This window comes from Sciurus carolinensis, chromosome 5 (assembly GCF_902686445.1).
Source record: "Sciurus carolinensis chromosome 5, mSciCar1.2, whole genome shotgun sequence".
In the NCBI taxonomy this organism is placed as follows: domain Eukaryota; kingdom Metazoa; phylum Chordata; class Mammalia; order Rodentia; family Sciuridae; genus Sciurus; species Sciurus carolinensis.
The window spans coordinates 37,621,663-37,638,103 of record NC_062217.1 but is presented as its reverse complement, the minus strand read 5'-3'; the positions used below and the strand labels follow the sequence as shown (position 1 = coordinate 37,638,103).

Below are 16,441 nucleotides of genomic sequence, written 5' to 3'. Positions count from 1 at the left end.
ACCCTGTTACAAAGAAGCCACTCTCCATTCTATACTTAAGCTCCTGTTATGGGCCAAGCACTAGGCAAAGTGTGTGCTGAGCAGGATCTCCCTTGCAGAGCCCAGAGCCTTGCAGAGCAGGACAGTACCTTCACAGGGCTGGGTTGGGAGTCTCAGGGACAATGGAGCACCAAGTGACAAGCTGGTGAGAAAGTCATACCCAAACAGGTCTCATCTCTACCCAAACCTTCCCATCACTTATTCAGTAAGGCTCCCAGGCCCAGAAAGTCTGGAGCTGCTCCAGATTGAAGCTCCATGGTAACCATGGCCCGTGGAGTGAGAAGACACACACCTTGCCCAGCACCTGCCCTAAAAGCATTTTCCATCATCTTATTTAAGGTCCATAATTCACATTATCAAAAATCTTAATTCTCTTTGTGTTTCACTTCTTAAGCTGCCCTTAGGAGAACGACTTGGGAATTTCAGTCTGCTAAGCAGAGCCTGAAGGGAAGGGCTGGTATCCGCAAGATATGAGGATAAAAAAACAAAAATACAAACAGTGCAGAGACTGAGGATCAAGAGTACCAGGCAGCGAATTCATAGCAAATGCTGAACATCTAATTCCATGACTGAGAAGGATCTCATGTAAATAACTGCAAATGTGGCTTATTTGTCTCAAATCTGAAGGAAAGATGTCTGCACGCTTTCTAAGTGGTATCCCTGTTTCCACGCTTATCTCCATCCAACCCATTCTCCTCCACCTGCTCCGTGCCACCATCTTGCTATAAAGCCTTCAGGATTTGAAGTGCAGGTTTATGGTATTTGCATGTGATCCAGGATCCATATGGTTCGAGAGCCATGACTTACTCCTCTTGCTTTTTTGGAGTCCCCTCTTGCTCTGGTTCATGCCCTCAGCCCCTGCTCAGGTGCTTCTAGGCCTAAGTGCCCTTCTGTACACACACTGCTTTTCATGCACCTGGACTCCAACCAAACCAAACTGTTGCTGCCTCTACAGGCCCCTCATTTGCCTGCCAACCCCCAGCCTCAGTTGCCAAGCCCAGTACACACCTTCTCCACTCATGCCATCCTCTAGGACCACAGCTGCCCACCCTCGAAGACTCACATGCAAGGCCACCTCTCCTGAAGAGAGCCATGTCCCACTGGATAGGTGTGATCTCAGTGCCCCCTTATGGTTCCTATCATTGCATTCTGTAGTCTCAACTATGTCTTTTTGTCTCTGATCCTTTCAATGAAGTATACATTTCATATGGTCAAAAATAGAATGTTTCTCGTTGTATTTTCCCCTCCTTTACCTGTAACAGAGCTAAATTTCCTTTATGACTATGAGAAAACCAGTTCCTGTGAAGGCCGTTATCTCAGTCTGATAAATAGTCACTCGAAGGAAATAGCCCTTCTAGTAAACTCCAGTCAGACCCTTTTTGTTACTTCAGGGATTCATAAATCAGATGGTTCTGTACTAAATAAAGCCAGACCTTCTGTCCTTGAACCCATTATTTAATTGAAATTTGCATCATGAGGTTGGCTGTAGGCTTGGACACAGACCAGAGGGAGGATTTCAGAGAAGCAGAACAGGTGGAAATGTGCACTGGAAGAGAGAAGCCCAGTTCTATGCAGCAGAAGCAGGTTTCTATGAGCCGCAGTGCAGGCAGCGGGGAGGGCTGAGTACTACAGGAGGTGGGGTGAGGTGTTAGAGGGCAAAACTATTTGCCCAACTGAACATCCTCAGGATTCATCAGTAGTTAGCAATTCTCTTAACCTGTACCTAATTCCTGGAAGGAAAAATATAGGGAGGAATCAGTAGTTCCTAACAGCAAGGAAGTAAATGCTGATCTCCTGATTGCCCCGCACTCATGGTGGAGTGAGTGTCCTGAACCGTGGGAATGCGTGTCCTCGCATTGTGTCCTGAAATCCAGTCTCATGTCAACGTGATCAGAAATTGTCTGTGCACAACCCATCCAGACCACTTCCATATGGTGGTGATGCTTTGGTGGGATAGACGCATAAACCCTGCACACACTCTTTCTGCATTTCATGGTAATTGTTAGCTCCATTCACACACAAAGCCTGGCCCTTATTCCTTTTTTTTTTTTTTTTTTTTTTTTTTTTTTTTTGCGGTGCTGGGGATCGAACCCAGGGCCTTGTCCTTGCGAGGCAGGCACTCTACCGACTGAGCTATCTCCCCAGCCCCCCTTATTCCTTTTGCTGGTTTGTTGGGCACTTCCCGTGAGTACTTCAAGAGGTATTATTTCCTATTTTGAAGAGGACTAGCTGCAACTAGTGGGTGCATTTGGTCTGCCTAAGGCTCCTCAGAACTTTGCTGCCTTTGTCTTTGAATTTGGAGAACGAAAGTTCTGGTAATGCTGTATTGCAGAGATGTTGCTGGAAATTTTCAAGGATTAGACAGTGTGTTTCATGCTGTGTTTCACAGCGCATCCCTGTCTTTACTAACAAGATATGCCCTCTGTCCTCCACAGGCACAGAGGGTGCACAAGAAGTTTCCCAAACCCAGCAGAGCACGCTGCTCCTCCGAGAAGAAAGCTCATTCCATTCCTTCACCAAGCGCCACTGTACCGAGCCATACACCAAGTGGCAGCCAACCGTCCCTGCATGACAACTGGTTCCTGGGGCCTGGCCAGACAGGCCTGCCTAGTGGGTACCAGCAAGAATTTGCCAGACAAACCAGCAGCACCCCCAGCGCCCCCTGGTCTTTCCAGAGAAGCAAGTCTTTGTTTTGTCTGCCCACAGGAGGCCCCTCCCCAGCCTCCTCAGCCGAACCACAGTGGTTTTCAAACACAGATCCACCAGGGCACAGGCCATCGAACTGTAGGCATAGCCACCTCCTCTCCATTGATGACTTAGAGGGGGCCCAGGAGACAGATGTGGACACAGGCCTGCGACTGTCTTCCTCTGACCTGTCGGTGGTCTCTGCGTATTCTGCACCCAGTAGGTTCTGCAGCACACTGGAAACATCCCTCCCCTCTGAAAGATGCAGCAGCCACTGGTCAACACGCAAGGGTCCCAGAGAAGGTCCACTGCCTGCCGTCAGCGGGATGGCCACAGAGGCCTCCTGGGCTTCCCTCCCTTTCTTCACCAAAGGATCTTCCAGATCCTCAGTGACAACCATCTCTGCTCCCCCAGCTTCTAGTGCCTCCTCACTCACAGAGCCATCCCCAAAGCCCCCTTGTGATGCTCCCAAAGCCACACAGACTGGCCAAGATGTGTCACCACCCCCAGGGTTGGCTGGTCCTGGGGATAATGACTTGGAGGAGTTCTACATCTGAACTTTTCTTGTTTTCCAAATACAAATGCAGACACCAAGACTCAGGTCCCCCCACCCCTCTGCTCTCTGTATACACCAGTGTTTCAGCCCTCACCCCAAATCGGTCTGGAACTTCATTATCCATCTCAGGGGGATCATTAGCACATTTGCCATGCCACTCTTTATAGCCTGGAGGTGGCATATTTCTAGGGACTCAGTGAAAGAATACTGACATTTTTATGCAAATGAATTCTCAACCAACTTCAGTCACAAAATATATTTTTGAATACTCAGTCTGAGACGTGGTTTAGTGCCCTTATACAATTTAAATGCTTCATATAATTATTTGAAAGGAAAAGAAAACCTAGTCAGCCAGAGTTGATTTGGCAATTTTTCACGCTGTGAAAGAAAAACAATTAAAGCCAAAATGTTGAATGTGGGGAAGATAATAAGGACATGTATGAAAGATCACTGCACAGAGAGAGAATGCACACCTTGTTGGATTCTCCAGATACTTACATTGCCAGGGAACAGTGGTCCAAGGAATTTTCAAGCCCTGCTTATCATGGACAAGTCAACTCGATAAGACAGCTATCAACATCTATCAGACTGCAGAATGCCTCACTTTGAAGCCATGCAACAGCTGAAAATCTGGATTTATGCAAAAGTAGCTAATACATTTTGTTAGATTTAGCATGAGTAATGGATTCTTGGTGCATTGAAAATGTGATTTGTGTTCCAAAACCTAGATTTGCATACACCTTTTCAACAACACATTCACAATAATGAATGAGGGGCTGCAGAAGACAACATTCTGGATTTGGATCATTGAGGAGGACTTATTCCTTAACTTTAAAGAATGAGAGGATATTAGGCATAAGGAGCAGATAGGCTTAATATTCTTCTACTTGAAAAGCACAATCTAAGGGCTGCATAGATGTCTTTATATAAATAACAGGAGCCACATTTTATATTGCTTTCTCCAGTAAGCACTCATGGCCACACAGTCTATGTTTTTCATTTTTAAATAATTTGGAACATTTTAGCTGGCATTTTGATTGCACAGATGCACAAAATGCCCCTCTCCCTCAAACGGGAAACTACACAAAATGTTGCCCTGAACAAACCCTGGTGTACCGCTAGCCTTTGGTAAGTGCATGAGAGCCTTAATTAAAGCTGGCGCTGCAGCCCGACCTTGGCTTTTCCTGTCTGTTGTCTGCTTCTGTCACAGTGTGAATGGTATTTAAAACCCCCAGTAAGGGTATGTTTACAGTTCCAACCTCAGCAATGCCAAGTGCTGGCATCTTGGGCAATGCCAAGCTGTCCCTGGATGCTGTTTATCTTTGGGGAAGAACATGGATCTGCATTGTTCACTTCCCAGCCGGTACTCCTTGCCTGAATACTCATGGCACAATTTTCATCTCCCTGGAAGTACCCAGATACCATTCAGATACAGTCCTTCCAACATAGCTTCCAGGCTGCCATCACCAACCGTCAGACTTGAGTGGCAGCCTCGGGTCAGCCATCCTCATAACAAGAGCCTTAGATCCCTGCCTCAGACATCCGGGACTTCCCAGGTCTCGGACTGGTAACACTCTGCTCCAGTGTAAATAACAAAAAGATAGTCTCTTCTAATTCTGGACCAGGAGTAAGCAAACGTTTCTGATAAAGGGCTAGATAACAAATATTTTAAACTTTGTCAGTCATATTTTAAACTTTTCAGTCTCTGTTGTACCTGCTGCCATTGTGACATGAAAAAATAAAATGTAAATGAACTTTGAGTGGCTGAGTTGCAATAAAATTTTATTTACATCCCAGTGACTCAGGAGGCTGAGGAAGGAGGATGGCAAGTTCAAAGCCAGCTGCAGCGACTTAGCAAGGTCCTACGCAACTCTGCAAGACTGTCTCTAAATAAAATATCAAAAAGGCCTGGGGATGTGCTTAGTGTTCAGCCCCTCTGGGTTCAATCCCTAGAACAAAAAAATAATAATAAATTTATTTACAAGGATAGACAATGGTAGTTGATGAGCCCTTTAGCTAGCCTCCTGCCTACAGTTGATTGAAGATTCTAGCCACAGTCAACCTCAAAAACATAAATCTTCACCCGCTGCTTTTGGTGTACGTAACAGCAAGAAAATGGGCTACTCAGGTCAAACTAATGACTACAGAATCACTGGACGTAGAACAATAGGGGCTTCTTCCTGCACACCAAGTTTCTAGAAAACTGCTCAGTTCATCTCCTTCCTGGAAATATGACTCAAAGTCAGTAGCTGGTGGCGAAAAGCAGCATGCTAACATCAGATGTCAGATTAAAGACTACTTAGAGAAAAAGACATCACCTTTGGTGAACAGGGGAGCAAGCTCATCAGTAGCAAAAGTCAGTAAGGCAAAAAAGAGTGAACCAGCTGTCAAGTAATGACTCCCGTCTTCGTCTTTAGTGGCTACCCCTATTTAAGTATATTTGCATGTCCCACTCTTTAGAGCTCAAGCCCCCTGCTCTATGGGGGTCTTCCCACCCTTTCTTGGTGACCCACCCTCCTCATGGTCCAGTCTACCAAACTGAGTGACCCCAAACTGAGTGATGCCTAAGACAAAATGCCCCCATAACACAAGGAGAGAAGGGAAGGGAAGGGAAGCCCACTACAGACCCCATGGGGGCATGCCTAGGCTGTTCTGGAGGAGTCACTGGCACGTGTTTAAGAAATGGGAGGTTGTGGCTTCCATTTCTGGCTGTACCACCAGCATTTTCCTCATCCAGGAATGCTCCTGACACCCACCAATGGATCCTTACTCTTGGAGTAGTATCCTTGTGATACAGGCCGGAATACCATAGCTGTGCAATAAATGTGTTCAATTAAAAAACATTGAGGTCGTCTAATAAGTTATTCCTCTCCTAAACTAGGCTCTGTAATGCAGAAAATCTCCATTTCAGCCCTAGCTTTATGTCGCTTAATGGAACCCAATCTTTCCTTGGCCTTGTACTTCTCTCCTGGCATTTCCTGGAAATCCAGGTTGGTAAGTGCCCTGGTTGAGTGCACATCCTATCCTTTGGTTGCCTCTTTTCCAAAGTACTGCTCAGGGTCCCACTTTAGCCCACACTAAGCCCCACCCAGTGTCTTCTCTGAAAATCAAATGTTTCTCAGTATGTCCCCAGCCAACCCAAGGAGCCCTACAAAAATCATCTTGGATCTTGGATCACCTTGATTGGTTAAAATGAGCATCAGAGGGGGCTAGTGATGTGGCTCAATGGTAGAACACTTGCCTGGAATGCAGGAGGGCCTGGGTTTGACCCTTTGCACCACACACAAAAGAAAGCATCAGAGGGACACATGGGGTCAAGGGACGAGCCTTTGTGACAGTGGGACAGGTGACATTTGGCAGAACAAATTGGATCTAGTGCTGGTGCTCTTTGAAAACTCAGAACCCAAAGCAGGGGATGTCCAGTGAAGTATTGGACTACACCATCTGGCATGTGCCCAGAGAGACCAGGGGACCAGTTGGAAAACTCCTGAGCACATGGTTGTCTTTAGCCCCAAGAAATTAGGAGAAATGCAGAGATCTTCCTCTCCCCCAACTTTCTGTAGATGCACAAATCCTCCAATCTGTCAACTAAAGGACACCTGAGTAGACTCAGAATTTCTGAAGAGAGTTCTTAAGGGAAAATAAAACTGACCATAGTGGTCTGGGGATGTAACTCAGTAGAAGAGTGCTGGCCTAGCATGCCCAAGGCCTGGGTTTGTCCCCCAGCACCACAAAAAAGAAAATGAACAGTTTCTACATCCCACAAACTTAGAACAGAATTGACAACCAATCCGGCCAGTGGACCCAGATCTGGATCTCGGAGAGCAGTGGAAATAGCTGAACACTGGGTGGCCTTCTTCTCTGTCCTGGGCCACCTTGCTCCATGGGCCCGGTTTAGACCAACATGCATGCAGTCACCCCCTCCCGCCTCACTCGTCAGGTTCTACTTCTCAAGCCTCTGGAGATGCACTTGATCAGATCCTGCAGGGTCTTGGAAGAACAGCATGAGAAGTCCATGTGAAGAAAAAAATGGATTATCAAAGGAAACACACTTTGTCACAAGTGATTATTATAACAATGAATTTGTTAGGGATCGAGAACCTAAGCATAAAGGTGATTTGTATTTTTCCAACTTTTACCTAAGGCTTTTGCTAATGTGGGGCATAGAGGTCTAGATATAAGATGACTATTTAAAGGGCGATTTTTCTGAGAGAAAAACGTAAATGGTGGTGTCTGCACACTGGATCTTTTCAACACTTAACTTCTATTTTAGAGGTGATGGTAACTATTGTCCAGTGATGTGCCACTATATTACAACCTTATGTTCATTTCAGAAAGAAGTCACTAGAATATTTGGTGAAGGTGAAAAGGCTCCTTCCATGCCCCATGAACCCTCCTGAACTCTCCATTTAGGATGAAGTTCTCCCCTCCAGGTGCCTGGAATGGGGTTGAGAAATGGAGCAGCTTTGTTCACTGCCCCTGATGGCCCTGTCCCTGGTGGGAATGGGCCAGGTTCATTGGAAGTATCAGCACCATTGATCTTAGAAGTTGAGTGTCTGAAAGAAGTCACACCAACTGCCTTAAATCAGCTCTGCCAGTCCCTAGGACTAGACCCAGAATATTCTGGACTTGGTGACACTCCAAGTGTGAGAGGCACAGTCCAAGAAAAGGCAGCAGCACAGAAACACTTGAGGCCAAACCATGTAGCCAAAGACAGCCGTCAGAAGGCTTTGGTGCCACCTGGTGGTCACTGTGCCCAGGAGGGTCGGTGCCTGCCCCTTTTCAATCAAGACGATTCCACTGATTGAACAGGAAGGAGGCACTTCACTTCCAGCTTTTCTTCTGCATTTCATTTTCCACTGTGTCTATTTCTATGAAATATTGAGGCAACTTCAATCACAATGAAATAAGACAATGTAAATAGAAAGTTCAGGCAAAGAGGAAGGAGTCTGTAAATATGTCAACCACAAGAAAAACCTAACTGCTGTTATTGAAAATCCTGGAAGCCAGGGCAGAAAGGGAAAGGTGAGTAGCTTTGGAGCTCACGTTTATGACTAAAGAATCTAACAGCATCGTCTCAATTCATTGTAATTTAAGTTTCCTCAATGCTGTTCCTCAGAGGAAACCAAGTTTTTCTTCAATTGCTAAAATTACCTTCTCGTCAGGGGATTTTCAGTAGGGATTTTCTCCATAGGGTTACTACTGTGGTCCAGGTTAATGATTTTCTAGCTTAGAGGATGAAATCAACAACACCTCAAGGAGAGGGAGCGCCCATGTGCTTTGGATGTGCTTCCCCAGAGGTCCTCCAGCTATGCTGTGGGGCGAAGGGGAAATTTTGCCACTGGCAGAACACTTGGGGACTGGCTTTCTCCTGAGCTTCAGAAGCCATATCTATAGAACCTGGAGAGCAGAAGGCAGGTGGTGAGGTCAATGTTGCCTTGTAGCTGGAGGCTCCTAGCTATGGTCGTAGCCTGTGTGGAGGAAGGGATCCCATCTACTGAGCCAACTCTCCATCCCTGTCCACACTCTGCAGTTGCAAAGCCAACTCAAAGTTTCTAAACTCCCCTTGTTAAAAGAGACTGCAAGCACTTGTGGTCTTCAGGTGAGTTATGAATCCCTTCACCTCACGCTCCACCGAGATGCCTAAAAATGAATAGGAATTTTTACTTCAATGATAGACATCCTCTTTATTCCTTGCTCTCAGTGGGTTTGCTTATTATCATTCATTCCATATTCAATAAGAATTTATTATGTCCCAACTATGTGTCAGTCAGCAAGCTAGGTGTTGGGGACACAGGAGTGAATGGGAGGGACATCATTCTCATCCTTGTGGAATTAACCTCCTACTCTGATCGTTATTATTTACCATTTACCCATGGGTTTTAGAATCCTGATAAATCTAATGGTATTAACCTCTGCTAAAATAAAAAATGGAGTCTCAGATTTTAGCATCAAACAGACCAGGCTTCCAATTTTGACTGTATCACTCACCATATGAGCCAAGGGCAAGTGATCTCACTCATCTGAGCCTCAGCATCATCATCATCTGTAAAATTTAGATAGTAATTTCTATCTTAGAGAGTCACTTTGAAAATGAAATGATATAATTTGTGCAAATGACCTGAGACTACCTGTACATAGTAGGTGTTTCACAAATGTTGATGTTCTTTTCCTTCTCTCCGTTTAAAGAATGGTCATACCTTTCCTAACAGACAGGCTTCAAGCTGCCCTTTCCAGACCTTTCTGGTGAAAAGGACAGATAAGATTTTGCTTGAATCCAGCATCCTACTGTCAATCATCTCCAGGCAGAATTCCACCCAATGAGAAATCATGGATATGAGGACCCCCTCACCTTCCATCACACTCTCTTCCTCCATTTCAAACTACATCCCGCAAAACCAGACCCTGGGACATGTTATTACTCAAAGTTGCTCTTTCTCCAAAATCTCCAACTCTATGCTTCATTTCCCTATCCACTGCTTTCTTGCTCCCTGCCCTCCCAGTGTCTCGGAACTGAGAAACCTGCTTCACCTTCTCTGAGTCTCCTCCCTGCCCACCTACTTGCCCTGGCTTCTAGACTTGCCTGCCCCACTGGCACCCAAAGCTGGCAATGCCCCTTGCCCCTTCTGTGGCCCTCGCCCGCCCCACACATGGGCCCCAAGCAATCCACTAGGTTGCTGTTTCCATCCCATAACTTCCTGACCACACTATGCTGAGTCACTTCCACCACCCGTCCTCTGCGGCTTTGGCTAATTTTCATTCGTGTCTTACAGGCTTCAACGATCCAACTTCCCAAGTGCCCTTCTCAGAAGTTAACCTTGTCTCCCTTCAACCAGAGCCAGGATTATCTATTCCCTCTGCAGGCCCTCTCTTTATCACATAAGGTAATGAGGTAAGAAGCCTAAGGAGACAAGAGTAGAACCATCTATGCCAGGGCTTTGCCTTTGACAGAGGTCTGAAGACTAAAAACACAACCTGGCAGAACAGAGGGAACTAACTTGGGTAGCAGGAGACTTCTCCTATTTCTTCTGCAAGAGTAATGTTTCACTTCCTGCAAAATGAGCCTCCTGTGCCCAGTACAAGCTAACTCACTCCATGTCAGAGGCTCTGGAATTCTCCTAGGCCATCAAGTTCATAGCTGTCAGGACCTGTATTCATCACCTGATCTAGTTCTGCAAAATTGCTGAGGCCCCCTTGACTTTTTTGGGTCAGTTTCAGAGCTTACAGCCTGCTCCCAGGAGTGATTCCTCTATCCAGCTTTGCCCTTGCTGGAAACAGTGAACCGGCTGCACCCCTGGATATCTGGCAGCAGAGTCAAGATTGCAACCAATTGCATGTGATCATTCCAGGGAACTCTGCTGGTCACGTTCTGATCTGGATCTCACCCAGCCTTTGCTCTCAGAGATAAATACTGGTGCTTTCCATTTGCTGTGGCTGGCCTTCCCGTTCTGTCCTGCATGCCCGCCTGGTCTCTCCCACACATTGGGTCATGCTTTCTTAAGAGCTAGACCTGGCTAAGGAAATGAACAGACACTTCACAGAAGAAGATGTACAAGTAATCAACAGATATATGAAAAAATGTTCAACATCCCTAGTAATAAGGGAAATGCAAATCAAAACTACCCTAAGATTTCATCTCACCCCAATTAGAATGGCGATTATCAAGAATACAAGCAACAATAGGTGTTGGCGAGGATGTGGTGAAAAAGGAACACTCATACATTGCTGGTGGGGTTGCAAATTAGTGCAGCCACTCTGGAAAGCAGTGTGGAGATTCCTCAGAAAGCTTGGAATGGAAACACCATTTGACCCAGCTATCCCACTCTTTGGTCTATACCCAAAGGACTTAAAATCAGCATACTACAGAGATACAGCCACATCAATGTTCATTGCTGCTCAATTCACCCTAGCCAGATTGTGGAACCAACCTAGATGCCCTTCAGTTGATGAATGGATAAAGAAACTGTGGCATATTTATACAATGGAATATTACTCCGCAATGAAGAATGATAAAATTATGGCATTTGTAGGCAAATGGTCGAAATTGGAGAATATCATGCTAAGTGAGATAAGCCAATCTCAAAAAACTAAAGGACGAATGATCTCGCTGATAAGCGGATGAGGACCTATAATGGGGGGTGGGAGGGGCTAGCATTAGGTTTAGGGTTAGGTTTAGAATTAGGCTAAGGAGAGTGGTAAGAATGAAGGAAAGAAGGACTGTGTAGAGGGAAAAGAGGGGTGGGAGGGGTGGGGGGAGGGGAAAAATAAAATAAACATCATTACCCTATGTAAACGTAAAAAAAATCAAAAAATAAAAAAAAATTAAAAAATTAAAAAAATAAAAAAAAAAGAGCTAGACCTGAGTTTACAGCCTATTACATGCCTATGATCTGAGGTTTGCCTGTGCCCTGAAGTCAACCTACACCAAAGCATCACACAATTGTACACCAAAAAGCATCTCCCCTGCCCCCACCAATTCTCCTCCTGAATTTCTCAGTTCTGTTAATGTTTTTTTTTTCTCTCTTCTCCTCATTTATTCAAAAACCCAGAGTGAAGCACCAATATAGCCAGTAGGAAAAAAAAAAAAAAAAAAAAAGCAGTTTGGGAGTCACACAAACCTGGATTTGAATCCCACCAAGGAGACTTACTGGCTGTGTGACCTTAATCAGGTAACATTGGTTCTCATCTGGGTTTCCTCATTTGCAAGGGAGTTGGTGGAGTTAGGGCTGGGGTGAGTGGTTGAGGTGCTTGCCTCTGGAACAAACCTTCAGAGCTGTCAAAACTCAGTCATCAAGATGACTAATATTTTCAGTAGTGAGGTCCTCTTGATAGGGACATTCTGAGGAATAAATGAGATCAAGAGACAAAACCAGACACAGCAAGATGCCATTTCCACCCTTCAAATTAGCAGATTATTAATTTTATAATTGAAAAGTAAAGATAATAAAACTGGAGAAACCCAGTTCCCAGAGTGTTCTCCGTCTTCACATCAAATCCGCTCCCACTTCTGCTCATTCGTGTTCTGCAGGTTTTCTGCGATTCTGTTCCTTCCTTCCTTTCCCACCCTAAATACACAGGCAGGGTAGACCAGTGGGTAGAGCAGGGTCTCCCATCCTCAACCTTAACAAGTTCCTTAACCTTATGTGTCTCAGTTTCCTCATCTGTAAATTGAGGACATTCCTGTACTTCCCTTCTCTGCATATGTGGCTTCACAGTACAGAAACTGCCATCATGAACATCATTACCCTATGTAAACGTAAAAAAAAAATAAATAAATAAATAAATAAATAAAAAAAAAAAAAAAAGAAACTGCCATCATGGACCAGCTGGCAGTGAGGACGTCTGCAGGAGGACCACGAAGAGACCAACCTATGCTTACCTCCCCCATGGCCCTCCTAGATGCTGGGGTAGCCCTCTTTGGGAGAGGGGCTCCCCAATTAAGACTGCAATGAAATTCCCCAGTGACATAAAGGATAATGACTTTGAGTCCGAATTAGTTTGATTTCAAGGAAAGGAAGGCTATTTTTCACCACTGGTTTTGTTGCCAGAGAGTCATGCCCGCCTTTCAGTCATTATGAGGTGTGTTCTTGCTCTCCTCAGCTATGGCCATAGACTCCCTGGCCCTGGTATCAATCCACCCCTGTCCCTCTACACACAACTGCCAATTACTTATTTAAGTACTTGGCACACCCCACCCTGGCCCAAGATCCTCCTCTGGCTTCCTCTTGCCAACCAAGTAAGAATTCCCTCTGCTCAGCACACTCTCAAGGCCTTCAACACTGGCTGGCACCATCTTAGCACTTATGATTCTATGCTTCAACCAAATGGGCTCTGAACTCCCCATGAAAGATTATCTTGTGCTTCCCACCTGCAGGCCAAAGCTCAAGCTATTCCTTAGCTCACCCTGCCTGCCCATCAAACTCCTACCATCTACCGAAGTCCAGGGCAAAAGCCACCTCCTTCAAGAAGCCTTCCCAGCTATCCCTACCAGAGCACCGCTGCTACCACAGAAATATGCTTGTCCTTGACTTGGGACAAATCACAGGACACCGATTCGTGTGGTTATTTAGGCATCAGACTTATCTATTCAGGCAAATTGTAAATCAGTCTTTAGTCCCAAATAGGACCTCGGTAAACAAGCTTTGAGCAAACGCATGAGTGAGTGAATTATTTGCATGGAGCTGAGTCTCTAAGTGCCTCACAGGTGTGCTTTTCCTGAAAAAAGCCAATTTCCACATTCCCATGTCAAGGCCCCGAACCCAGACCAGCTGCTCATTTCATGACACTCGATCCAAATGTCCTGGAGGGCTTCCAGGGAGAAATTGTGTGCAGTGAGAAAAACTCCTGATGTCACAAGTGAACATGTTGATACTTAACCTTAACCCCAGTTGTTTACTTTGTTTACATTCCAAGTCTGTGCGCCTTCATCCTCCTGGACCGAAGGGGCCTGACTTTTCTAGTCTGTCTGGATGGAATTTTCTCTCCCTATTTCCCCCCTTGCTTCTTTTTAAATTTTAATTATTTTTTTCTTAGACTTCTAATTCCCCCTGTGATGTATTTCTGAGTCACTCTATCCAGACCCCTGTACGAATCCAGATGCACCCTGGTCCAAGAGTAAGACTAATCTGTTACTTTGATTTCTGAAATGTTTCTTGTCTTTACTGACATTTGGGGTCAAACATTGAAGACTCTTGCTTATAGAACCTTTTTCCAACCTAGAATTTACCCACAATCCGCTGCAGACATCCTATGTATACATAACTATTTTTAAGCTTTTTACCCATAAAACTCTTGGCCAAAAAAACCCACAAACTGAATGGATTCCAAACCCATCTGGCTTGAATCCACATGTTTGTAGCTCCAGGGTAGCTCAAATGCGCTACTTGGTCTCTTCGATGTTTATTAGGTTAGAATTATAGTTTTGCAGATAGGCCTGGGAGTTCAGATACCCAGCCTGGTTCTTTGCCTCAGAACTGGAAATCATTTCCATTGTCACTGTCCACACCTTCCCTCCAGGTTCACCTTCTGCGCTGCCGAAGCCATATGTATAACATAAAATAGCAAATGGGGTCGCCTCAGTAGGGAGGGGCTATGCACTGAGACCCTGTCAGAGCAGTGGCTGTTACCTGGAGCTAAATTCCAAAATTTTGCATTTTTGCCATAACTGTGCAATGACTGAAATTATTTACTTATTTTTCAAAATCAAATGGGAAATCAGCAGACTCTCCAACACTGGGTTTCCAGGGAGGTCATGATGGGGGGGCCAAAGGAAGATGGGAAGGTGACCGCAGCTTGCCTGATTCAAGGTGAGCAGGTACTTCCCTGTGCTCAACCCTTGGCCATCCTCTGAGCACATCCAGGCTTTGAAGCCACCTTCCTCAGAGCCTGGTGGATACCTCTGGAGGACTGTTGTACCCCAGTCTGTCTTGAGAGAAGGGGTGTCATGAGGCTACTTGCAGGCAGAGAGTGAGGATCCCCTTTTAAAAAGCCAGATGCTATAGGGTCCCAGGGTACAGCCACAGTTCAGCAGGAAAAAATAAAAATGAAAAACAAAAGGATGAGAGAAGGTGACAAAATCTGTGAATTGGGTCATGTCACTTTCCTGCTTGTAGTCCATCAAGGGCTTCCTATGACCTTTGGAATAAAACTCAAATTGTCTGCCCCAGGGCCTCCAAGCCTTGCAAGATCCAGCCCCTCTACCCCAACCCAACCTCATATTCCACCTCTTCTGCCTCGCTCTCTGGAGCTTCAAACACTCGGGAAGATTTCTGCACATGCAATTCCCTCCACCACAGATGTGCTTTTCCCTGCTCTTTGCTGCCATACCTCCTTAACCTTTTGGTGTCAGTTTAAATGTCATCTTTTCTGCTAGTGGAACTGCAAATTAGTGCACCCACTGTGGAAAGCAGTATGGAGATTCCTCAGAAAACTTGGAATGGAACCACCATTTGACCCAGTAATTCCACTCTTTGCCATCTTCCCAAAGGACTTAAAATCAGCAAAGTATAGTGATACAGCCACAAAAATGTTTATAGCAGCTCAATTCACATTAGCTAAGCTATGGAACCAACCCTAGGTGCCCTTCAACAGATGAATGGATAAAGAAAATATGGTATATATACTCAATGGAATATTACTCAGCCATAAAGAAGAATGAAATTATGGCATTTGCTGGTAAATGGATGGAGCTGGAGACTATCATACTAAGTGAAATAAGCTAGTCCCAAAAAACCAAAGGCCAACTGTTCTCTCTGACATGTGAAAGCTAACACACAATAAGGGTGGCGGGGGAATAGAAGTTCACCGGATTAGACAAAGGGGAATGAGGGGAAGGGAGGGGGAATGGAAATAGGAAAGACAGGAGAATGAATCAGGCATAACTTTCCTATGTTCATATATGAACACATGACCAGTGTGACTCCACATCATGTACAACCAGAAGAATGGGAAGTTATACTCCATGTATGTATGATTTTCAAAATGCATTCTACTGTGATGGATAACTAAAAAGAACAAATAAAATTACTTTTAAAATAAAATTAAAATAAAAGTCATCTTCTCAAGGAGGATTCCTTGACCATCTATTCCTATCACCATCCACCTGTCCATCTCTCTACTCACACGTGCCTGCCTTCCCTTCCTTTGATTCTTCATGCCCACTTCAGGCCTCTTTTCCTTTGTAATATTGATCACAATTTATGAATTCATTTATCTGTATATGGCATTATGTTTTTATCTGACAATAGAGGCTGCCTCTAATTCACACACCATTGCCCCTCGAGGCCTGGCCTTTAGGAGCTGCTCAACAACTTTGTTCTAAAGGAATGAACCAACATTTTAGTTCGTTTTAGTTAGATTTTTCGTACTGTGACAAAAACACAAGAACAACTTAGAAGAGGAAAAGTTTATTTGGGGCTCATGGTTTCAGAGGTCTCAGTTCATAGACGGAGGCACCATTGCTCTGGGCCAAGATAAGGCAGGGAAGGGGCCAGCAGAGGAAAGCTGTTCCCCTCATTGTGGGGTCAGGAAGCAGGTCAGGGCAAAGGCCTGTAGGGAAGACGCACCCTTCCAGGGAATGCCCCCAGCGACCCACCTCCTCCAGCCATGCCCCACCTGTCTACATTACCACCCAGTCTGTCCATTCAAACTAGGATGAACTGA

General features: G+C 45.2%; 1 protein-coding gene across 1 annotated transcript in view; it reads left to right on the top strand.

Moving 5' to 3' along the window:
• Fam124a (family with sequence similarity 124 member A) overlaps nucleotides 1-4,457 on the top strand; it is a 56,077-nt gene extending 51,620 nt beyond the window's left edge. The window contains exon 4 of the mRNA XM_047554141.1: nucleotides 2,475-4,457. Within this exon, the coding sequence (XP_047410097.1) occupies nucleotides 2,475-3,281 (807 nt within the window). The 3' untranslated portion in view covers nucleotides 3,282-4,457. The remainder of the gene's footprint in view (nucleotides 1-2,474) is intronic.
• Nucleotides 4,458-16,441: the final 11,984 nt, after the last annotated feature.